This window comes from Lycorma delicatula, chromosome 4 (assembly GCF_047948215.1).
Source record: "Lycorma delicatula isolate Av1 chromosome 4, ASM4794821v1, whole genome shotgun sequence".
Classification (NCBI taxonomy): domain Eukaryota; kingdom Metazoa; phylum Arthropoda; class Insecta; order Hemiptera; family Fulgoridae; genus Lycorma; species Lycorma delicatula.
The window spans coordinates 45,163,620-45,187,570 of record NC_134458.1 but is presented as its reverse complement, the minus strand read 5'-3'; the positions used below and the strand labels follow the sequence as shown (position 1 = coordinate 45,187,570).

The window sequence follows — 23,951 nt, the reverse complement described above, 5'->3', positions numbered from 1 at the left end:
AGTAGATGATTAGCTTTCTTTGAAGAACACAAAGTTTTGAACAATATTTAATTTTAGATCAAAAAGATCCACAATTGATTCATTGGTCAGCTTAACTGATTGAATATATAAGCCACTACCATTTATATAAATCAACAAAGTCTTTGTATATTTGTAGCAATGTACATAAACTCATTAAAAGCAACACAGTAAACAGAAAGCAAAGAGTTAATATTGATAACATAGCAGATCCTTAAAGAGAGATAGAGTGGATAGAGAGTGGAGTGCTACAAAGGTCAGTTTTATAATACTTACTATTTATATTCAATATCAGTGACATATATACTTAAAATACTTTTAAAAAAACTCAAACGGAGTGGAAATATTTTCTTTTGCTGATGACATGTTCTTTTCTACTCTGATGAGGATTGGATTTCATTAATAAATAAAGTTAAAACTAACTTTTTGCAATAATGATTTAGTGGAAATAAGCTAGAGGTTAACTATGAAAAAACTAATGTTTTACTGTTTGGATGTCACTATGATAGTGTTCTGGAGTTTACACAGATTTTAAAATAAATAATTAATTGTATATATAAATTGCTTATTAGTTCAAGTAAGTTTATCCACCAATGTAATTGTAAAATCATTAAAAATATTTCTATTGAATATATCAGAACTAGAATATAAAAAGCACCCACCAGCATGAAATCTCAAGGTTATAGGCTCTACAAAGGTGTACCTGGGAAGAGAGTGATGCAAAATGTCAGTTTGGAACAGGCTTTTCAGTCAGCATCAAAATAATTAACTCCAAACAAGAATTCAAGTCACAATCCCAAGAATCTCAACACTCACCCTAAAAGCATCAAATAAAATCAACACTATAAAAAACACCCATTTACCCACTAATAATAAAAAAATTACTCTCCAAAAGACCGTAAAGAAACAGAAAATTTCTAGGATCTACTGGACCTGACTATAAATAACATCCCCAAAAACCATAGTTAATTGGAGACTTCAATGCTCAACTAGACTGAGAAAAAAGATACCCCGACATGATTAGGAATGGCCTGCCCAAAAGAAAACAAACTAAAACAGACAGAGACTCGTCAGTCTCTGCAGAAACCACAACCTAATCTCGAAACCCACGTATTTCTAGAGGAAACCTTAAAACTCAAAACATGGAAATACCCTGACTACACTGGGATTGGCAACTAGATCTTGTTTTCATGGACAAACATCACCACAACATAAAAATCCTCTGAGTTGTAGACTCAGGCTCAGATCACTATGTAGTCAAAATTAAAATTAAATTTACTCCCCAAAGAAAGAAACAAACCCAAGCCCCTAAAATTAAAAGAAAAATAGATCCTACCCAACTAATCAAGAATGAAAATGACCAAAAAGCAACTGAAAAAATAATCACAGATAAACTCTAAGATCTAGTCGACAACCTTAAACAAATCATAAAATAATTAGCTCCAATAATATCCCATATCAATAGTGGAACAGTGAATGTGACGAAACAGTGTAGAAAGACATCAAGTATGACTGTTTCACCAGTCTCAAAAACCAGAAACGTCCTTCCAAAATCTAGTAAAACAAAGAAAAGAAAACACCCAAACCCTAAGCAGAATAAAAACAAAACACCATAAAGACACACTGAAGTAAGTAAAAAAAGAATTCAATAAAACTTAATCAAGAGACTACTGCAAAACCTTAAAAAATCAGCTCCAAAAATACGAACTCCCAACATTACTAATAAAGAATAAAACTGGTATACTGGCCCATAACAATAGACAATACGAAAATCCTAGCCAAATATTGCAACAAACTCCTAAATTGTGAAGAACTGACAGAACTCCTAAACTTCAACACCAACACTACCAGAAAACATCAACCCTCCCACAATAAAAGAAGTCTACCAAGCACTAGGTGAGATGAATAATTACAAAGCAGCAGGAGATCAGACTTTTGTGGAAATCTGGAAACATGCAGGAAGATCAACAAAAATTGTCCTTCATCAGCAGCTTGTTAACATTTTGATCAAAACTACCAGAACATTGGACGTCAGCCCTCATCCATGCACTACACTAAAAAGGGGACAAAACAGAGCCTAACAATTACAGGGGAATCTCACTCCTAGACAACATACAAAAATCTTTCAAGAATCATCCTCAACAGGATTGGTTCATAATCGAGAAAGAACTAGAACTCCAGGGCGTTTTCAGACCCTGGAGTTGCTGTCCAGACCAGATCATAAGTCTCCACACTAATAATGGATTACAACAGGAAAAGAAACAGAGACACGGTGATAACATATGTAGATTTCAAGAAAGCTTATGACTGTATTCACAGAGAATCCCTTCTAAAAATTCTAAGACACCTCTGACTAGCATTACATACCATTTTAATAAAAATGGTATGTAATTTAATATAAATGGTATTTAATTTTGATAAAACTGACCCTCACAAACACATAGTCAAAGTTAAAACTCAGAGTCAAGCTCTTGGAACCATTTGAGATCATTTCAGGACTGCGCAAGGTGATGGGCTCTCACCACTATTATTCAACAGTGCTCTAGAAATGGTAATGAGGGAATGGCTCAAAAAATGTCCTCAAAAGTAAAAATAAGCCAAACTATCTTGGTTTTGCCAACGACTCTGAAGGGGTCACAGCCCAGGCTCTCACTGATGGTAGTTCGTGTTAACTCACGACCGCAGCTAGAAGATCCGGTTCTCTGTAATTGACAAAGCCGCCTGCGGCTTTCTCAATCACAGAGGGCTGGATGAACATTCAGAATTTAAAGATTTCTGTGCCCAAGACGAAGTTTATGCTTCTGAAGGGTACAGACAAATTATCATACAGTTGTAAACCCCGTATTAAGTATAAAGGCTGCGTAATCAGCCAAGTTCAAGTTCATTTGTACCTAGGTGTTTTGTTTGTTGAGAAGTTGCTGTTTAGCAACCACATTAGGCAAATAGCGGCGGACGCCATCTCTGTGATGCACAAGCTTAGGAGGATTGCTTGAAAGGATTACTGGCTGTCTGGCCGTCATTTGTGCATAGTGTACCGAGATGTCTTCGAAAGTATGACCTCTTAAACAGTGTCCATTTGGGCACATAGGTTGGAATGAAATCTAGCACTTATTCAAAATTTAAGGGGCCAGAACTCAGGTCACCCTGGAACTTAGAGGTCAAGGGGAAAATTGCTCACTCACAAGCAGCGAGTCAATGTGGCAAGAGCCGCATTGTCGAAACATGTAGTAGTTCCTTGATGCGGTTGCTTTGTTCAACCGACATCAGTAGTTTACTTAAGGGAAAAGACTCCTACTGTGCTGCTGTAGGAAGCTAACCAAGAGATATGGCTGGCTACCAGCCAGATTAATGCTTCAAGCTCTTTAATGGTAGACAGGTACTTGCTGGCATTCAGCAGCCTAGGCGTGGCAGTGAATTGCTGTCTTTGATGAGATAAATTTAATTATTGATAGTCATATATGTTTTAGTAGTTGATGGGGTGTGCCTACCCATTTTTGTGATATATGACAAGTGGTGTATGATAACGTGCTTATTCTGCTTCTGCTTTTAGGTTAGCTCTAGGAGCTAGTTTGGACACCGGTCCCTAAGCTGTTTCAAAGCTCAGTAGCCGTTTGTGGCACAGACATTCAGTCTTATGCTTTAGGGCGACCAAATGGGGTGGTGGCTGGATAAATGCCAAGCAAACCAACCTGTTGCCAATGACTTGGCAGTGCTAGCAAATGACATCAATGAAACTAAATCACAGTTACTGGAACTTCAAAACTGCAGTTAAGATTGGACTCAAAATGTCATTCGAAAAGGCAGAGATTATGCACCAAAAACCATCACAATTAAAAGAAGTAAACATAAATGGTAATAAGATCAAAATAGCAACCCAGTTTAAATACCTTGGAGAAATAATAACAAACAATCTAAATGAAAATGAAAAGATGTTTGTTAGTTTGCTAAATCTAAAAAATTAACCTGATATACTTACAAAAAAAAATGCCTATCAATAAATGCAAAAATAAGACACTATAATACAGTTATAAAACCAGAAGCCACTTATGCAGCAGAAACACTTCTACCTGAACGAACAATCAAAGACAGACAGATTCCAGAAAATCGAAAGAAGAATTGGAAGAACCTGCATTAATAAAAAGTACCAGAAAGACAGGCAATGGTGGACTGTGCTCAACAATGTTGTGTACAAAAAGTTATATCCCATCACTGATACCATGCGTAAGAGGAGACTAAGATTCTTTGGACATATCATGATGTAAAATTTTAGTACTTCTGAAACAGCTGGTACAGTACAGTCTCAACTTGAAAAAGCACCAAAACAGGATGCAGATGGATCAGAGAAATAAGAGAGGATCTGAAGGAAATTGACCTTACACCAGATGACACCACAGATAAGATAAAATTAAACAAGAAAACCAATAATGAAAACATGAACATTTTTAACACTAGAAAGGGCACACAGAGTGGAACATATAAAAAATACTGGGATACTGCAAGGCCCAAACAGTCCCATCAAAGCGACTTGTAAAGTAATCCTAAGTCATAAAAGATAATAACTAATCAAAACTAGTATACGTACATGCATAGGTGAAACCACCAGACCTTCATAAAAAGGTTTTCAGAGCACTTAACAATTATAAAAAAGGGAATATTAAATTTTCAAACATTACTAACATCTTTTAAAGATTATATAAAATATTACTGATATTTATAATAATTTAGAAGTATTAAAAATAATAATAAAATAGTATTAAAGAAATTTTTGTGGTGGAAAAATATTATATTAATATATATAAAAATAAATATAGACTTATAAATAAGCAAATTGAGTATGATAATACAATGTTTCAAATGGTAGACTGATATAATAACTAAATGATTTAATATGAAATACCACTCTCCTTATCATCATGCCATGGTAGATAATAGAGGTTTTAATTTATTAACATGGTATATGCATACTGATGAAATTTATTTTAATAAATGAGTAACATATTTTTGACTGCTGAAGATGGAGTGACACTGTGAAAGCTCAACAGTTAGGTGAGTGTTCTTACCATTTTATTCTGACTGTATCTGGTTGTTATAATATTATAGTTATTTAAATTATTGTTGTTATTATCATTTATATTTTTATATATATATATATATATATATATAAATATATATATATATTATATATATATATATATATAATTTTTCTAAAGTCAGTCTTTTCAAGACCCATTTCCCTCTGTACTAATATATATTGACAATTCAACTTGATCCACCTACGTACAGAAATGATAAATTACATAAGATTATACTTAACTTATTTTTTCATATCTTACAATAGCGCTTTTGTGGCAACCCACATCTTCAGTTTTAATTTACTTTTTAAGTGTTTATATCAAGCCATATATTATACTCAGATAAAATTAAATATACATAACAGATTTTTTAATAATATTTGAAAATTTTTTTTATATATTAAAATTGAAATTCAAGAATTAAAATATAATTTTTTTAAAAATCATAAATTAAAAGCTTTTTTTAAAAATATGTAAATTATAAAAAAATTAAAAACTATTTATATAAAAATATGACATCAGATTTGATAAAAAATTAAAATAGATAATAGAATAAAATGTACCAAGTATTTTGGCTAGCCAGTGTTATAGTGCTGTAACAGTACCAACATTAGAGATGTTGGTGATGTGTAATGATTGTGAGGACATTTATATAGGTAAAACCAATAGATCTTTTAAAGCCAGATTCTATGAACATTTTAAGCATTATAAAAATAAAAAATGGGTTTCTCTAATGTTGCTGATCACCTCGTTAATAATAAACATTCTACTTCAGGTATTAATATTAATTTAGAAATATTGAACATTAAGAAAGAAGATATAACAATTAATAATAATAATAATAAAAATCTAGATATTTTGGAAAAGTATTGTATATGTAAATATAGACTGGTATTCAACTTGATCAATTTACAAACAGAATTTGCAGAGGACAAATTATAAAAGTTACAATAGATGGCAGCACTTTTACAGACATTACTTAACATTTTATTTAATAGTACCGTATTATAGTATTGGCTGGCCATATACATGTAGTACGTTTTTATTTTATTTTAAATTGACATCATATATTTTTTTATGTGTAATTTTAATATTTTTAACATTTCATTTTAATCTTAATTTTTATGTTTAATATGTCATTTTATACAAAGTATTTTATAAAAATTATCTACAACTGAAGATGCGGGTTACTGCGAAAGTACTTTTGTAGGAGCATATGAAAAAATAAGGTGAGTGTCATTTTATTTTCTGTACTTGAGTGGATCACATTAATCATACATATTTGAATTATTAGTACAGAGGTGATATAGGTCTTGAAAGGATCGATTTTAGAAAAATAATATATATATATATATATATCTCCTTAAGATATTTTAAGTTTCATTAATGTAAATAAAAATAGGAATAAATAATATATAATCCCTAAATATTATAGTTCTATTAGCCCTCAGGATAAAATGGACAAAATTTACTGGAAAACCTTAGAACATCCCCATACAGTCCAGATTTACTCCCCTGCTATGCTATTTCTGTTTGCTTTGGCCATTAAAGGAGGCACTGGGAGGACATCGATTCCAGAGTAACAACAAGGTATATAAATTTGTTTTAATCAGCTCATGACATGTCTCAAACCTTTTAAAGTTTGAGGTTACAAAAACTTTTCCCAGATGTTTGGTAAAATTTCAGGGATACAATGTAGAAAAGAGATAGATGTTTTGTATTTTTATTCTTTAATAGTAAATATTAAAAAACAAATGTTCACTTTATATTTGGCTGATCCTCATATAAATGTATAATATAAAGTAGTAATCATTAGTGTCCATCTTTAATGTTTAATTGCAGAATATAGATAGAGAATTGTGTTATATTTTTATATGTTTTCTGATGAAAAATAAGAACTACTGGTTGCTGTACTTACTGAAAAATGTTAGTTTTGGCTAAATGTTTTTTGAAAACTAAAGAAATATCAAACAAAAGAAATTTGTATCCTCCAGAAATCTAATCTGTAGTTTGTCATGAGCAAGTTACTGATTTTACAAAAGTAAAATACATTCTTTTTTAAATTTCTTCTATCTAAGAAACCTTATAATTTTATTTTTCAGAAGACAGCAAGTGAGTATGAGCATTGCAAACAAGACAATTGTTATTGTGCATATTTAATTTTAGTTTAGGTACTGAAATTATGTATTAAAATTATTATCGACAGAATTATAATTCTCATTTTCTTGTACAACTCTAGAGACTGGTAGATTCAGTTTTTTTAATTTTTTTTATCCAGTCAGTTGAGCCTATAGTGGCCAATAATTTTTACTGCTATTAATTATGAGTGTGTTTGTGAATATATATATATATATATATATATATATATGTATGTGAATGGAAAATCCCTCACTGATTCTTTATCACAATTTTTATACTTCTTGAATAGCCAGTTAGCTGAAATTGAGCAGCTACTACAAAAGGATGTCTAGGAAAAGTATTGAAATAAAAAAATTTATTTTGAAAATTTTTGAAACTCAAATTTTGTATACTGTTGCTAAGTTATTGAATAAAAAGTTAAAAAAAATTAGTATTACAATAATAACTGTTAAAAAAAGTATGTATTAAATGTGATCTGAAAGTGAAGTGCAATAAAAAATTCCTACAACATGGTTTTCCCTTGTTTAATTTTTTTATATTTTTGCAATTTTGCTTGAACAAACAAGAGAAAAATAATTATCGGAAAACTGATTCACAATTTTCTTCTCTGTCAAATTTTAAAGGAAGATCATGTGTTTTTAGGCAAACCTATTAAATAAAAAGTTAAAACAGATTCCAGATGGCCAAAAGAAATATTGAACATTCTGTAAAGTAGTATTTTTATAACTATACTAATTTTCATTGTTTTTTGTCTTTTAGTTATGCCCAATTTTGTTCTATAAAGATTTAGTTTCTAAACTTTTCTAACATTCAAATTTTTTTAACTTATATCTTATATTACCAGGATGTGAATTATATTTTTTCTTAAAATTATATTGCCTATTTTTAAATCATTTTATTATAAAGATTAAAGAATAAAAGTTATATAAATAACAAAGTTTTTATTTTGTTTTAGGTAACTATAATTTTTATATATTTTACTGATAGTGAAAGAGAGGCGGGTTCTGATGATGATATTGCAGAATCAAGAAGTGATGTTTACTCTTTTGTAACTCATTATAATGGACGATTTTCAAACCGGCCTAGATCTGTGAGTATTATTTGTGAAAGATATTCTCTTGTTTTTTAATTAGTTTATCGAAAATTTAAGCTTCTGTTTTATACAAATATAAAGTTTTATCAGTATAACACATTTTCTGTTGTGCCTGTAAATGTGTAAGGTTAGTAATTGTGCAATCTAAATTATTTCAGTTTTCACTGACTACGATAGTAGCTAGGAAGTTTGGAATGTTTTATTGTTGTATTTTGCATTACCCTAAAACTATGCAATTATTGTGCATATTTTCAAAGAGTTTTGATTAATTTTTGTCTATATTTCTCTGTTAAATGAGTTCTTTTTTCAGTTATTCTTAGTTGTTTAATAATTAAATTTGATTATTTATTTTTGTGGTGTAATAATTCCGTTTGTGGATTTATTAAATATCAAGATAATCATAAATTATTTTATTTATTTTTTATTTTTGTTATATCTTCATATCTACTGAATAATTTTACCTTATGAATTTTTTGTACTTGATGTATAACTGTTTCTTCCAAATTTAGATGTACATTTCATAGGAAATTGCTGAGTAGAAAATGCAACTTGTCCATCTTATTGTTCATATATAATGTGATTAAAAGGAAAAATAATTTTTTTTAATGCATATTAATAGGTAACTAATTTATCAAATATATGCATTGAACAAAATTACTTTTACTTTCAATGGAACTATTTATTAACAAAATCATTGCATCTCAACTTGGTAATATACTCTGGAAAATTTATCTTCAAAGTATGGAAGAAATTAAAAAGCAATAATAATTTTGTGTTGTAGTCCAGAGATTAAGGTTTTTTTGAAGGGCTTTGTAGTGATATTAATTTTTTTATCATTAAATTGAAATTTTTATTCACAGAAATAGCTGTGTAGTCATTCCTAAAATCTTATGCTAAAATGCATTTTGAACCTGACTGGTCCAAAAGGTTCTTTTGGACTAACTGAAATGTCAGTGAAACTGAGATTTCAGTTAGTCTTAAACATATACATGAAAGCTAATGTATAAAAATGTCTGCAACTTCAATTACAGCCCTTCTCAGCTGCAGTTTTCAGGCTTATTGTGCAGTTAAAGGGCCACAGAGCAGGAAACTGAGTCCCTAAATTGGTCCACAGGTAACCTCTGTTCCAAATCCCAATAATACTGTGGATCTTCAGGTCCTGGCATACAAAAGACAAGGGATCTAGTATGTCTAGCATGATCAGATCTATACTCATAGAATCAATAATGGGGTAGAAGTAAGGATAAAGAAAAGGTATGAGTGGGAAGAAAGATCAATCGTATCCATCAGGTTGGTATTATACCTTCTTGTTCAGGACCCTGTGATGATATCTGTTAAAATTTATAAATTAGATAAATAAGTATACCAACTTGAATTTACTATTTTTCCTAACTAACAAATCACTAACTTCTGAATGCATTTTATGATAGAAATTTCAAGGAATGTTTATAGGCTACTTATTTGAGTAAAAAGGTATTATTTATGGATTGCTGAAAACATATTGACAGACTTTTAAGGAACAAAATATGCTAGTTTGTGAAATAAAACAGTTTATCCTGAAATTATGAACTCGTGATTTTTCAGTAAATAAATTAAAGTTAAAATGAAAGTGTGCACAAATTTACATTGTCACAATTCCAGTGAACTCCAATATATAAGCTGCAGCCTAAAAGATGCTCAAGTATATCTGTTATTGAGATTGTGTCATTTAGAACCAATTATATTATTCACATTAATTATATAATTTAAAACTTATATTTCCTTTACTTTTAAAAGTAAAAGTAAACAGTGGAAAAATTTATATTATTATTAATGTCAGAAATGATAAAAATTTTTTACAGTTAATATAAAATATTATACAGTAAAAATCTGTCTTTAGCAGAATCTATTGGGACACGCAAAGATTTCTGTTAGAGATAGGTTTCTGGTTAACAAAGGTAGGCCTGTGCTAAAAAAATTGAACCTTGAATGTGCATATAATGAGCATACTGAGATAAAATAAAATGCTGTACGTGCCTTATCCAATTATTGTATTTAAGTCTGCTATAAATTAATACATGGAAAACTTACAATGAACAGAAAAAATAATGTGCATGTTTTCTTTGTTTTTTTCCTAATTGTCAAGGAAGGTTTTCTGTGCACCTTATTGCTTGGCTGCTCAACTTTCCACAAACACTAGCCTGAGAAATCATAGTAAACATCATAGTCATTTCACTGTAGGGCAAATTGCTGCTATTCTTCTAAAATGCTGACAGCATTTTGATAAATCTTTAGCCTACACTCTTCTTCCAGCTGCATGTCATATTCCTCATCTTCATCCTCCACCTCCTTTTTTCTTTTCCGACTGTCTGTAAAATTTTCAATTAAGGCATCTATATCTATTGTGTCTGTTTCAGTTTGCACATCACAGTCCATGTTGATATATTCTTCAGCATTGCATTTATTGAAAGCAGCTTCATTAATATAGTTTTGTAAGTCCTGCTGTTCATCCTCATTTTCCTTACTAACAAAAACTTTACCCGTTGGAAATCGTGATTTTTGAAAACACTTTTTCACTGTTTCTGGTAACAACTTCATTACACTTTTTCTTTTCCAAATTATTACATTTAGAACCGAGATAGTTTTAGTTAGTTCAGATGCAGATGCAGATAATGTATAATTCTTATTGGCGAGCAAAGATTGCATTAACAGTTTATCATACTGTACGTTAATATTCTGAATGATGATGATGAACCATTGATTAAGAAACATGTGTGATGTTTGGAGAGAACCAATAAAGTCAGACGTTAGAAAGTTTGTAGGGTTGACATGTGCGTTATTCAAGAAAAGTGAAACATGTAAATTTTTCCTCATCATTCTGCCATTAAATGCTGTTAACCCTTCTTCCATGATTGTGATGTCATCCACACTATTTTGTTGGGATCTCCAATCAACAGGCAGCTTCTGTAGGTATATGTTTTTGGAGCATCATGGCTTAGCACCCTACTGATCACTAAGGGTTTCTCCATTTCAACTGACATAAAACCACATAAAAAAAAATCAATCTTTCCTTGCACAATTTTCCTCCTGAAAATTTCTCACTATTCAAACACAGTAGTTTATTCAGTAATGTATTGAAAACTAGTCCCAACTCCTTGCCATTTGCTATGTTTTTCAGGTTCGTATGAATACTTGAGAAACTAATTTACTTGGTAGAGAATGTAAGCTTCTTTTTTGTTAATAAAAAAAACCGTAGAAATAAACTTAACTGTAATATGAATGGTTCGGAGTGTTATAATTATAAATTACAAAGAATTCCTAACCTACTGACTATACTGCAGTTCATCGGAACAAAATTTCTGTGGAGTACAGGCACAAGACATGTAAATACATATATATAAAATAATGTGTGGTGATTTGTCTAATATGTATAGAATAGTTTATGAAAATCAGCTTTGAAATTGATTAATCAATGTTATATTAGCTAACAACTCTTAGTCAGTTGTTTTTAGAAAAGTAAATTTAATTTTTTCCAATAATTCTTATATGAAAGATTAGATTTCTCCCTTGATCTTTCTTTCTTTATTTTCTACTAGTAATATATTCTAGATACCTTTTTCATGTTTACAAAATTTTCATGTTATAGATATATGAGGTTTGATAAAAAAAATGCACAGAATTTTTAAATTGGCCAGGTTGTGTAAGTCCAGTTGTCACAATTGTTTGTTGTTGTGTTACTACACTTGTCCCTAATGTATGTTTACATTGGTAGCCATATTGTATGCTTAGTTTATTGTTGGCTGTCAAAAAGGTTAGACGTGTTTTAGTATGGACGGTGATTTTTAACTTGTGGAAAAAATGGAACAAAGAATTTGCAGTAAATTTTGCTTTAAGAATGGAATAAAGTGCAGCATCGCATTACAAATATTGAATGTTGCTTTTGGAAATTCTTCTATGAATTAAACAAGCATTTACAAGTGGTACAAACGTTTCCAAGAGGGCTATGAAGATGTTGAAGATGATGAGCACCCTCAACATCCCAACACATCATCAACCATGACAATGTCAAAAAAGTGAAGAAAAGGATTATGGACAATCGCCAAATCACTAATAGAGAGTCAATAAGAATTTATACATGGAAGTTTTATGCCATCTGTATGAAGCAATCTAAAAAAAAAACGCTCGAATTTGTGGCGAAACAATTCACGGAAATTGCATCATGATAATGCACTTGTTCACACTTCACTGCTTGTTCATGAATTTTTGGCCAAAAGCAACACTGTTATGATGCCTCAACCTTTGTATTTGCCAAACATGGCACCCTGTGAGTTCTTCCTATACCCCAAGCTGAAAAGAACCATGAAAGATGGCATTTTCCATCATTGAAGAGATAAAGGCAGAATCACTGAAGGAGCTAAACGTCATACCAGAAATTGCATTCCAGAAGTGCTTCAAAGATTGGAAAAAATGCTGGCACAAATGTATTAGATCTGAAAAGTAATACTTTGAAGGTGACAAAATCAGTATTGATGGATAAATAAAGATTTTTTGAGAAAAACTAAAATTCCATGTATTTTTTTTTATCAAATCTCACACATGTTTAACAATTTTGCACTTATTTTGTTCTAGTTTTATTTACTATCAAAGTGAAAATAGAAAACATGAAAGAGGTGAAATTATTTTAACAATATATTTACATATGTTTCAGAACAATTGGATATTTTTGGAACTGGTGTGTACAGTGAAATACTTTTAGAGTATGTTGCAATTTGTACCAAAGATGTCAATATATGTGTTAACCCTAAATTATCATGATAAGATGCATGCAAATTTGAAATTGAAGTTATTTTAATAGATCTGTAAAAGACTTAACAAAGTTGAAATAATTATTTCTTACATATGGAAATGCAGGGGGGGCTTGTTTGTGAGTAATAAAACTCAGATATTGAACTGCTGACTCATCATGTAATTTGGTTTATGGGAAATATAAATAAAAGCTAAAACTGAAAGATGTATATTATGCTCTGCAATTTATAGTTGTAGTTACAAAACATATTTTGTGAAATGCTAAATATGGAGAGAAAAATCTACTGTTCATGAGCAATGCCCACATCCATCCTAGAGACTGCCAAATGGTTTCTAAATGTAGTGTTTTTATGAGTTTTACCTAATATCTCTCAAAATAAAATTATTATATAAAAATTGACATCATGATGCAAAATAAGAGAAAATTTTACACAAAGAAGTGAACTTTGTTATTTTTGTAATGTGGAACTTTTTGAGTAAAGGGCAACCAACGGTAAGATGTTTTCATAAAGAATGGTAAAGCGAAAAAGTAGAAAATTAGATTTTTATAACTTATTTAATTACTGAATTTCCAGAAATAAAAGAACTAGTTTTAAAGAGGAAAAGTTTGGCTTTCAGTCATACTTATCACATTTATTACCTTTTTCCATGAAAAACATTTTGAAAAAGCTTCTGCTTAGTCTGTAGTTCCCTTATGGTATTTTATTAATAATATCCACAAGAAGTGTCATAAATGAAAGCAACTTTAGTTGTAATGATCTTGTTATATCGCTTTATCTAGATGTATTACTTTATATAGATCAAATTGTACTCTACTAATATAGAGAATTAATACAGACGTTCTGATATTTTATATCATTTTTAAAATAAAAAATTTCCACTTCGTTTGGAGCTTATAAACTTTTAATCTGCAATGTACTATAAAAAATGATAAGAAAAATTTTAAAAATTGATTTGTATGAAGTTTAAAGTATATTTTATCCTATATATTTTTATTTTTATACCTGTATGTGAAAATTCTGCCAGTTTGAAATTTTTGTGAGATTTGTACTGAGATTTTGCCCTGGTACCTGAAGTGTCAACAGATTGTTTTATAAAAAATTTCACTAATGTGCAATAAATGGGGCCAAATTGAAAGTGTTCTTTTATTTCTTTTTACTGAGAAAATGTGCCATTAAAATGATGTTATTTCATAATGCTATTGGAAATAATCAAAGTACTGCATATATTTTAAGTCATAAATTAAGTTTATTTTTAATATAAACAAATTTATTCTAGGTAATATGTATTATTAAAAAAAAACATTTAATCTTATCTAGGAATTAAAAAATAATATTAGAAAAGAAAGTTTTTTCATATTTTCAAGTTTTTTGAAGAATATTTATTTAATGTATGTTTATGGGACGTTAACAGCTGAAATTGTCCTTTTCTTCTTTTCTAATTTGTTTCTTTGTTACATAAATGATTATTTGTTCTTAGAAATATAAATTAATTTGATAGTTTTACAGATTTTTTTTTTATTGGTTTCTAATTGCTTTTTGCCTATCTCTCAAAGATTTAAAAAAAAAATATTTGTTAAAATCAAAATCAGTTTATATTAATGAATTAAACTTGAATTTGTCTACAAGGACAACATATAGAAGCAACTTTTTTATTGCTAAATTGATACAGAATTTTTTTTGATAAACCTGTTTATCAAAACCTATTTATAAACCTGTGACTATATATTGTATAACTTTTATGTTTTATTTAAATATACTCTTTTTAGCAATTTTATTTATTTATTGATTTTTTTAATCAGTCCAAAACACAGGTTTGTCAGTGTGAATTATCATAAGATATAAGTTTTATTGTGGTTAATTTTAATTAATAACATTTAATCATGTGTTTCAGATTATGGATCACATTACAGATCTACCTATATTGCTCAGACACTTATGGAATGATTTTTTTACTTTTGGTGGTCTAATAAGGATTCGCCTTCGAATCCGTATCATGATATGTATTTTGTCTGCCATTATGTATGTATTTGTTCCTCAGGATATTGTTCCAGAAACTATGTTTGGAATACTTGGACTGATAGATGATGTTTTAATTTTGGGTTTTGTTGTTGTGTACTTAGCAACTATTTATAGAAATGCTGTTGCCAATGGTAACTTTGCTGGTCTCAGAAATTTTGGAGTTTTTAATTAATGTAGCTATTTTGCACTTACATGTTTATTAAAGACTTAAAAAATTTGTATTATTTGTAAATATATTCAAAGTTTTTCCAAACATAATTTATCACTGATGAGTTAAATGGACGTTTACATATCTTTTATCTTAAAATAAATTGGCTTATTTTTCTTTTTCCATTAAATTATGTTGCTATGCTGAGCAACTTCAAAATTATGTTTAGTTTTCAGAAGCACATTCAAAGTCAGCTGTCTTTTCTTTTAATATCTATTGATAAATTAACAAAAAATTTATTGTGTCTTAGAGGATCATAGTTTATCCAACTACCATTTTTTCTGCATGCTTTAACACTCATATTTAAAATTTTATTGTAAAAGTAAAAAAGCTCCAGTTAGTTTTGTATTTCATAAATTAACGCTTTTTACTTAAAATCCCATTAATAATTAACATTTTTACACTCAAAATTTGTATAGGTTGTAAAAGCTTAGCTTAAAAACAATTTTTTTCTTTTTATAAAATTTCATTGTATCTTGTTTTGCAATTAATTTGTTATGCTGAGAACTTCAAAATTGTGTTTAGTTTACAGTATCACATTCAAAATCAGCTGTCTTATGTTTAATATCTATTATAAAATTAAAAAAAAAAATATTTCCTCTTAGAGGATTACATTTAATGCAACTGCTAATTTTTTTCTGCATAAAAACCCGTTGCATTTAAAATTTTATTGTAAAAATAAAAAATTCCATTAATTTTGTATTTTGTAAATGAACACTTTTCACTCAAAATCCCATCAGTAATTAACATTTTAACACTCAAAATATTTATAAATTCTAAAAATTTAACTTAAAAACAAATGTTTTCTTTTTATTAAATTTTAATGTACAGAATTATTTTTTAAAAAATAAAGAATCAGCTAGAAGAAAAATACTAGAAAATTTAAATCGATTAATCATTCAGAAGAGTCGCACACATTGTACTTAATTAAAAAAATTAAATTAGCCCCAAATTCCAACATTTAATATAATTATTCTTATATAATAAAAAATCTTATATAAAATTGTTTCTGTACGTAACATCTAAAGAAGGTACTATGTAACATAAAAAAACTCATTTTTTAAATAGATTATGTGAAAATCAAAAAAACATATTCTGTTTTCTTTTTGTACTGAATTATTATTTGTATTTTGTTCTACATTGTTTACTAGATAAGGTAATGGTTATGAGGAAACAGATCAGAACAGACATGATATGAAAATAATCTTAAATGTCTTAGCTGTAAGATTAATAGCCAGATTTTGTAAATAGAGAAGAGAATCATAATATGAAATTATAATTTCCCATTTTCAGTACTCTTAAAATTATTTTGAGGATCATCATCTAAAACAAATTTATAAGCAGTTTTTAGGCTATAGAGAACAAATATTTTAAATACATGGTTGTGTAAGGAGAGATAGAATCTTAAATAATTCTGTCTGTAATATAATTCTCTCTATAGTTAATAACTGTTTCTTTATGAATAATTATCACAGTATGAAGTAATAATCAATGATAGGCTGACGCCTTTTATTTTGTTTTGTTTTTATTTCCTGCAGTCAGGAAATTTTATTAATTTTTGGTGAGTTCTTTTATTATTATTTTTTTTTTTTTATGAAAAAATGTCAAGTCTGGGCACACTGTCATATTCCTTTCAAATGAAATTTTTAGGAAAGGCCTAGTAATCTTACTCTGGTTTTTTATATCGAAAAATTAATCTGAGTATGAGTACCTGAGTATGAGAAAATACTATAATTTGAAATCTGATTTATGTCATTGTTATCTTCTGCTCTTAAGTTTTATTACCTTTAATAAAAATCAAGGCTAAGTTATTTTCATAATATTTAGAATTACCATTTATAAATATAGAGAATAAAAATCATTATTTTTTTATTTATAAACGTTCCCTAAAACATATTTTCTTTGTATGTGATACAGCAATAACCACATCTCTATATATTACTATAAGTGCGGTTAGACCTGACCATCATACAACATTTTCTAGATGTCTGTCAGAGAGAAATTAGTCATTCTTCAATAAAAGATGTACCATTATTAATTTTACTAGATACATTTCCTTATGTTCCTCCTACCTCCTGTATCAAGTTTTCACCCTCAGTCAACCCAAAAATTTTATACATTCTTTTTTATTTAATTTCATCATTTTTGATCAGGCTATGCAATTTAATTGTGTTTAGTAGCTTTCATTTGCTTTCACTTTTATCAGGAGGGTCCTTTCTGCAGCTCTTTTTAGTTTCATCTGCCCATTATTTTAATTCTTCATCTCTCTGACTCAATTGTTGTTTAGAAATATTTCTTCTTCTTTCTCTCCTCAATCCAGGTGTTGGTGGGTCTGCAGATCCTTTCTCTGTAGAGCCAGTCTCTTGACTTCCCTGTATGATTTTCCTGCCTTAATTTCATCAATAAACTTTTGTCTTGGTTTTCATCGTCCTTTGCATGCTCCTATTTTTTCTCTCCAGCAGAATGGTGAACCAGCTTGAGTGACATAGTAGATGACCAACCAAACTTATCCCCCTCTTCACTATTAATCTTAGCAGTGTCCTCTTTTCCTATTCAGAATAGTACTTCCTCATTTGTTGCATTCTGTGTCCAAGGTACTTTCAATATCCTTCTCCAGTACCACATCTCAAAGGCCTCAAGTTTCTTCCTTAAATCTCTGAAGCAAAGTCTTCCTTAAGTCTGAAGTCCAGGTTTCTGAAGCATAAATAGCAATGCTCCAGATGAAACTTTTAATAAATTTTTTTTTCGTTTTGAGAGATACACTTTTAGATGTTAGGATGCTTTTAATGTGAAAAAATGCTTCTTTTGTTTGTGCTATTTTACTTTAAATGTCTGTTGTACTTCTGTCATCTGACTTAGTAGAGCTTCCTAAGTACTTGAAGTTAGTTACCTGCGTTAGTCTTTGCCCTTCAAGCAATACCTGACCCTTCTGTTACCCATCTTTTGAGCACTTCATGATTTTGGTTTTATGTTTATTTATCATTGTACCATATTTATTTTTCAGAATAGTGTTCGTATGATTGATTGCATCTTGCAGTTCTTCACTACTCTCCAGCAAAGTAATGTAAGCTGCAAAACAGATTGTTTCGAAGCATTCTCCATTCACTCCTATACCTTCTTGTCAGCTTCTGAAAATTCTTTCATTGCGAATTCTATTTGTAGATTGAACAGTAGAGGTGATAAGCTGGAGCTTTGTCCCACACATTTGGAAATCTGTTTGCAGCCTGTCTTGGCCTATGAGAGTTTTCTGATTTTTGTGCAGTTAGAATTATTCTTCAGTCCCTGAAATCCACTCTTGCATCCCTAAACAATTTGAACATGATATTCCAATCCACATTATCAAATACCTTTTCAATGCCAATAAAGACTATAATAATTTCTCTGTCAAGTCTGAGTGCTTTTTCTATTATTATCTTAGTAAAGGCTTAACATCATTAAAGGCTTATTTGCATGTTACTTAGTTTCTTCTAAAAGCAAATTGATCACCTGCAAGTTTTCATCTATCTTATATTCCATATGGTGGCAGATCACTATTGTTAGTATTTTTGAGGCATGTGACATGAGGCATGCAGGCCTGTGGCTTTCACATTTCTGAACAGTACTGCTTTTGGGTATACATATCGTGTGTGCTGCAAAATCTTCATGCACCTCACCTTTAACATACATGTTTATCATTTGAAACAGATGATCCTTATGATCTCAGTCCCTAGGGCCTTCAAAATTTCTCCAGTGATATTATCTATTCCAGGAGTTTTATGATAAGCTCATTTAGAGCTCTGTCGAGTTCACCTCAGTATTATCAGTCTGATCTCATCTGTATCAAGTTCACTCTCATTTTCCAAAATATCTTCATCCAATTTGTTTCCTAAATGCAGTTTTTTTGCCAATGTTTTTGAATTTTGTCTTCATCTGTAGTGTTTTTCTACTATCATCTTTAATACATTCAAGTGACTTAGTTCTTTTCTTAAAATGTCATCTTATTTCTGTATAAACTTGTTCAATATTTCCTTTAACCATGTTTTCTGCAATTTCTCTACATCCCTCTTCTAACCATACTTCTCGTGTCTTCTTTGTTTATATGGTTTCTGTACTTCCTGTCTGGTTATCTTACATTTCCTTCTTTCTTTCATCAAACTGAGGATATTCTCTGTCATGCAGGGTTTGATTGAAGTCTTCTTCTCTTTCCCAAAACGTATCTCCAAAGTCCTTGTCATCTCTTCCTTGAATGTCTACCTTATCTCTGCTCTTATTTACAGCCATGTCTAGGAACATATCTTGGGCTTCTTTATTACCGTTAATGGATGCTGAATTCAATTTTCTGTTGACATTTTTCGAATATGGTTTTTCTTAAGCCTTAGTTGACTTTCCATCATTACAAGGTTATGGTCTGAATCCACATCTGATCCAGGGTATGTTTTATATGGTTTCTGAATTTTTTCCTTACTAACATAAAGTCTATTTGATATCTGTCGCTATCACCTTTTCTTTTTTTTTTTTTTTTACGCAGGAGGAGGAAAAATCTGCAAATAGACGCCCAGCAGCCCATACTACTGAGTGTGTGAGGTTTCCTGCAGAATTTGGGGACTCGTTAAACAACCTCCCCCTAAGACAACACGCCCTGATATCCACCATAATGGCATTACTTATGGCATGCTGTTTTCCCCACAGGACACATAGTACGGTTTCAGGAGTCCCACATACATCATCAGTGACAGCGACCCGAGGGCTCCTAACCACCTTCTTGCGCAGGCTGTCCCTATCCCACCCTCCCCATGCGTTCCGGCAAGAACTACAATTATCTTAACCTCTATTTCATCTCCACATATCTTCTCATCTCTGTTACGGTCAACCTCTGATATCTTCACCTTTGTTGCCTTCATCCATATGTGTCTATGGCACAACTTGGGGCACCACTAATAGAGGAACACTGTTGGTGGTAGCTTCTCTGAATCCAATGGTGTCGCAGGGCAGACAGACTCACAGTGGCAGATGACATCAACCCTGTTCCTTGGCAGCAGAATCTTCTGATATCTAACTTAGAGGGCGGCTTCAATAGTCCTCATTTATCATCAGTAGCAGTGACCCGAGGGCCCCAATACCTTCACATGTAGGCTGTCCCTTCCCCATACTCTTCTGTACTCCCGCTCATTTTTCCAGAGCCTTTGGCTCCAGGACTGTCCTGAACCATGTGCCGCATGTTCACCACTGGTACCTGTCACGCAGCATAACCTGCATGACTTATACTGGAGTGTCAAAAGTCACTCCTACTGGCCTAAATGCCATCCACAGTGAACACTCTAAGAAGGTGTGTTCAACCGTGTCCACCTGGCCGCAGTAGATACACTCCGAGGAGCGTCTCTTCTCAATGGCATGGAGGAACTCCTCGAACGACCCATGTCCCATAAGCCATTGGGTCATCCAGTAATTTCTCCTCATGCCTTCTCTGCACCCATGTCCAAACATCTGGAATCAGCCTGTGAGTCTATCTGCTGATGTAGGATTAGTCCCATCCCTCCTGCCAGTGGTTCCAAAGGTTGTCTCTTGCTTCATTTTTGATGCTACCTTCAGCTACTCTTCTTCTCTCTTGTATAAGTAATGTCAGAGGTGGGAGGCCAGCCACCACCAAAACTGTCTCCAATAAAACCGTATGGTAAGCCACAGCCACCCTTACCACCACTCTTCACTGCAGGGCATCCAGCTTCTGTTGGCACCTCCTGATGCCCAACGCTCTATTCCAAACTGGAGCAGCACACAAAACTGTTGAGGCAACCACTGAGGCTATCAATCTCTTCTTAGACGACCTACATCCCCTATATTAACCATCACTCTTGCTATTGTCAAGACCATCCTAGATGCTTTCTTCACAACTTCATCTGTATGCGTGGTGATTTCCTATTCTTGTCCATCCATATGCCAAGATATTTACTCCTAGTCATAGGCTGGACCTACATGCCATTACCTTCACCACAAACTCGTCAATGGGACTCCTGTCTGTCACCTTAATGACTGCTGTTTTATCAGCCGCCAAGGTGATACCTCTCTTCTTGAGCCATCCACTTACTTGAGCAACTACCCTATTGGCTCTCTCTCTCACTGTGTTCACATATTTGGCAGTGACTATGAGGGCGAGGTTGTCCGTGTAGCCTACAGCCATAACACCCACTGAAATAACCAATCCAAGCATCCAATTGTAGACTGTGTTCAAAGCAATGGATCCCTGTGGGACTCCTTGACTCATAGTCCGGATGACATCCTCCCCCTCAGCAAAGGCTGTGATGGTTCTACTCTTCAGTCATTCCTGCATCGTTCGTATATTGTACAGACTTATTCCTCTCCTTTTCAATTCCTCGATAATGACTTCCCAGGAAATGCTCTCCAAAAGCATTCCTGATATCCAGGAGTACTATTATTGCTATTTTCCTTGTGTGCCTAGTATCATAGGCAGCATCATCCACAATGGAGGGGATCCTCTGAATGGCATCTATCGCCATCCTCCCTTTCCTGAAGCCAAATTGGTTCATGGAGAAACCTCCCCTTTAGTCCAGTTTACTCCTCAGCGTACAAGCCGGCTTCAATTCAAACAATTTCCCCATGACATTAAGGAAGCAAATAGGCCAATATCCCATTGGGTCCTCCTCACCCCTTCCCTCCTTTTGAGAAGGACGAGCTAAGCTCTCTGCCATTCACTGGGGATCTGTTCATGTGTAAGGACATCATTGAACAGAACCAGCACTGTCAGTGGGATGACCTCAACCACTATCTTCATCAACTCGGCCGGTATACCATACGGGCCTGAACTTTTGCCTTCTTTCATCTTCCTGGAAGCAAGCTGCAGTTCCTCCATATTGAACCTGGGGATGTCGTTCACTACCAGCTCCCTCCAACTGCTCCTAGCCCTAGGAAACAGAGCATCCATTACCCTGATGGTCATTTCTCTTGACAGGACTTTCCAAACTTGCCAGTTGCCACTTTATATCCGTTTCCCCAAGGATCCTCATTCAGGTTTCTGGGATCTTCTCCATCTTCTTCTCTTCAATTGCAGGTTAGCTTCCTTCAGCCTCCTATGATAATCCCCGAGTCCCTCCAGGGCGATCTCGGCCTGGTCCATCAGTCCCCTACATTTAGCCCTTTGATATCTCCTTCTGGCACAGTTGAGCTCCTTCCACAGTTGAGCTCCGCTATCTCTGATGTCCACCAGTAAGCTGGCTTTCCCTGCAGCCTTTGCAGGTTGCCGATGCTTAACCTGAAAATTTTGGAGATAAGATCTACAAGCTCCTCCCGCTTAACATCTTGCAGTGTTCTGGCTCTAGTGGTCAGGGCCTCCCTAAACATCTACTGCTCTATTAATCTAACTCTCCTCCTCAGGTGTGGTATATTCTAAGACCCTGTTCTAACAACTACAATCACCAACTCTATGCAGCTATGGTCGCTCAGCATCACTGATCCTGCCATTCAAAGGCGGGACTCCCACTCCTGTTAAGGCAGATCACCCCAAGGATGCAAACATCTCTGTCAGTAGTGCCTCTCTCTCGTCAGTCATAGGACATCCTCCCCACTCAACGTACTTGGCATTGAAGTCACCGGCTAAGATAAGTTTTCTTCTTACCTCTAACGGCCCCAGCCAGTCAGACCATATTGAGCAAACTGTTCTATCAATGCGTTTGGGAAGATGTAGCAGCTGAAAACCAGTACATCTCCCAACTCAGCCAAAACTACACTGTCTAAATGGCCTATATTTGACATAGGGAAGGTAGAAGATACCTTACCTTTAGCACAGTCCACGTTCCCATCAACAGACCATTTGTTCTCTTTAGTGGCATTTTTATTCAGCTTACTCACTACTATAAAATTACTACCCATTATTTTTTCTGCTGCCCAAAGAAGGTCATGTGAGGGCCTATTCCTGTTGACATTAAACTGGAATAGCTTCATACTCTATCACTTAGCTGCCTTCCCTCCTTTTGGCTCTCCATGCCACCACCACCATGGTTTACCATGCAATTCACCTTAAAATGGCTCTCCTTATCACAGTTGAAATACAGTCTACTGTATTCTGGCCCTTCATGTTTGGTAGCTTTGTGCCCTGTCGCCCAACACCTGAAATATTGGTCAACCTCTGTGTCAGGCACCATCACTCGACAGGACACCCAACCAATTCTCACCCTGCCTTTCTGGCAAAGTATCTCTCTAACTTTAGCCAGAACAACTATTGTGACAATCCTGGTACTTCTGTATGGTGGTCATAGGGCCAAATTCAGGCCCCCTCTACCTCTTGGCCAACTTCTGTTCTGAGAGCCATCTTGATCTCTTCAGCAGTGACCTCATCGATATCCTTGATGCAAATTTTCTCCATCCTGGCCTTCCTCCTTCTGTTGGTATACTCCAAAAGTTTCCTCATGGTGGCATTGGCTCTTCCAGCCTCAACCCCAAAGACCACACTTCTTGTCAGCTCAAATATCCTACCCAGGCAGTTCTTCTGGTCATCCACCAGCTTCCTTCCATGAGGGATGAATCGATCACCACAACATAAATCATCCTTTCTGTCTCCTCACTCCTCAACCTCTATTTGCCCATGAGGACCTTGATAGAGGGGCTACAAGCCAGCAACTCTTTGT

The 23,951-nt window shown here is 32.8% G+C and overlaps 1 protein-coding gene across 2 annotated transcripts in view; it reads left to right on the top strand.

Moving 5' to 3' along the window:
* LOC142322842 (E3 ubiquitin-protein ligase RNF170-like) overlaps positions 1–15,360 on the top strand; it is a 43,848-nt gene extending 28,488 nt beyond the window's left edge. Inside the window, exons 5-7 of one of the 2 annotated variants that reach the window (XM_075361918.1) lie at positions 8,185–8,319; positions 13,010–13,058; positions 15,001–15,031. In XM_075361918.1, coding sequence (XP_075218033.1) covers positions 8,185–8,319; positions 13,010–13,057 — 183 coding nt within the window. In that variant the 3' untranslated portion in view covers position 13,058; positions 15,001–15,031. Of the gene's footprint in view, positions 1–8,184; positions 8,320–13,009; positions 13,059–15,000 lie in introns of both variants that reach the window. The other variant, XM_075361917.1, reaches the window with a different exon arrangement.
* Positions 15,361–23,951: the final 8,591 nt, after the last annotated feature.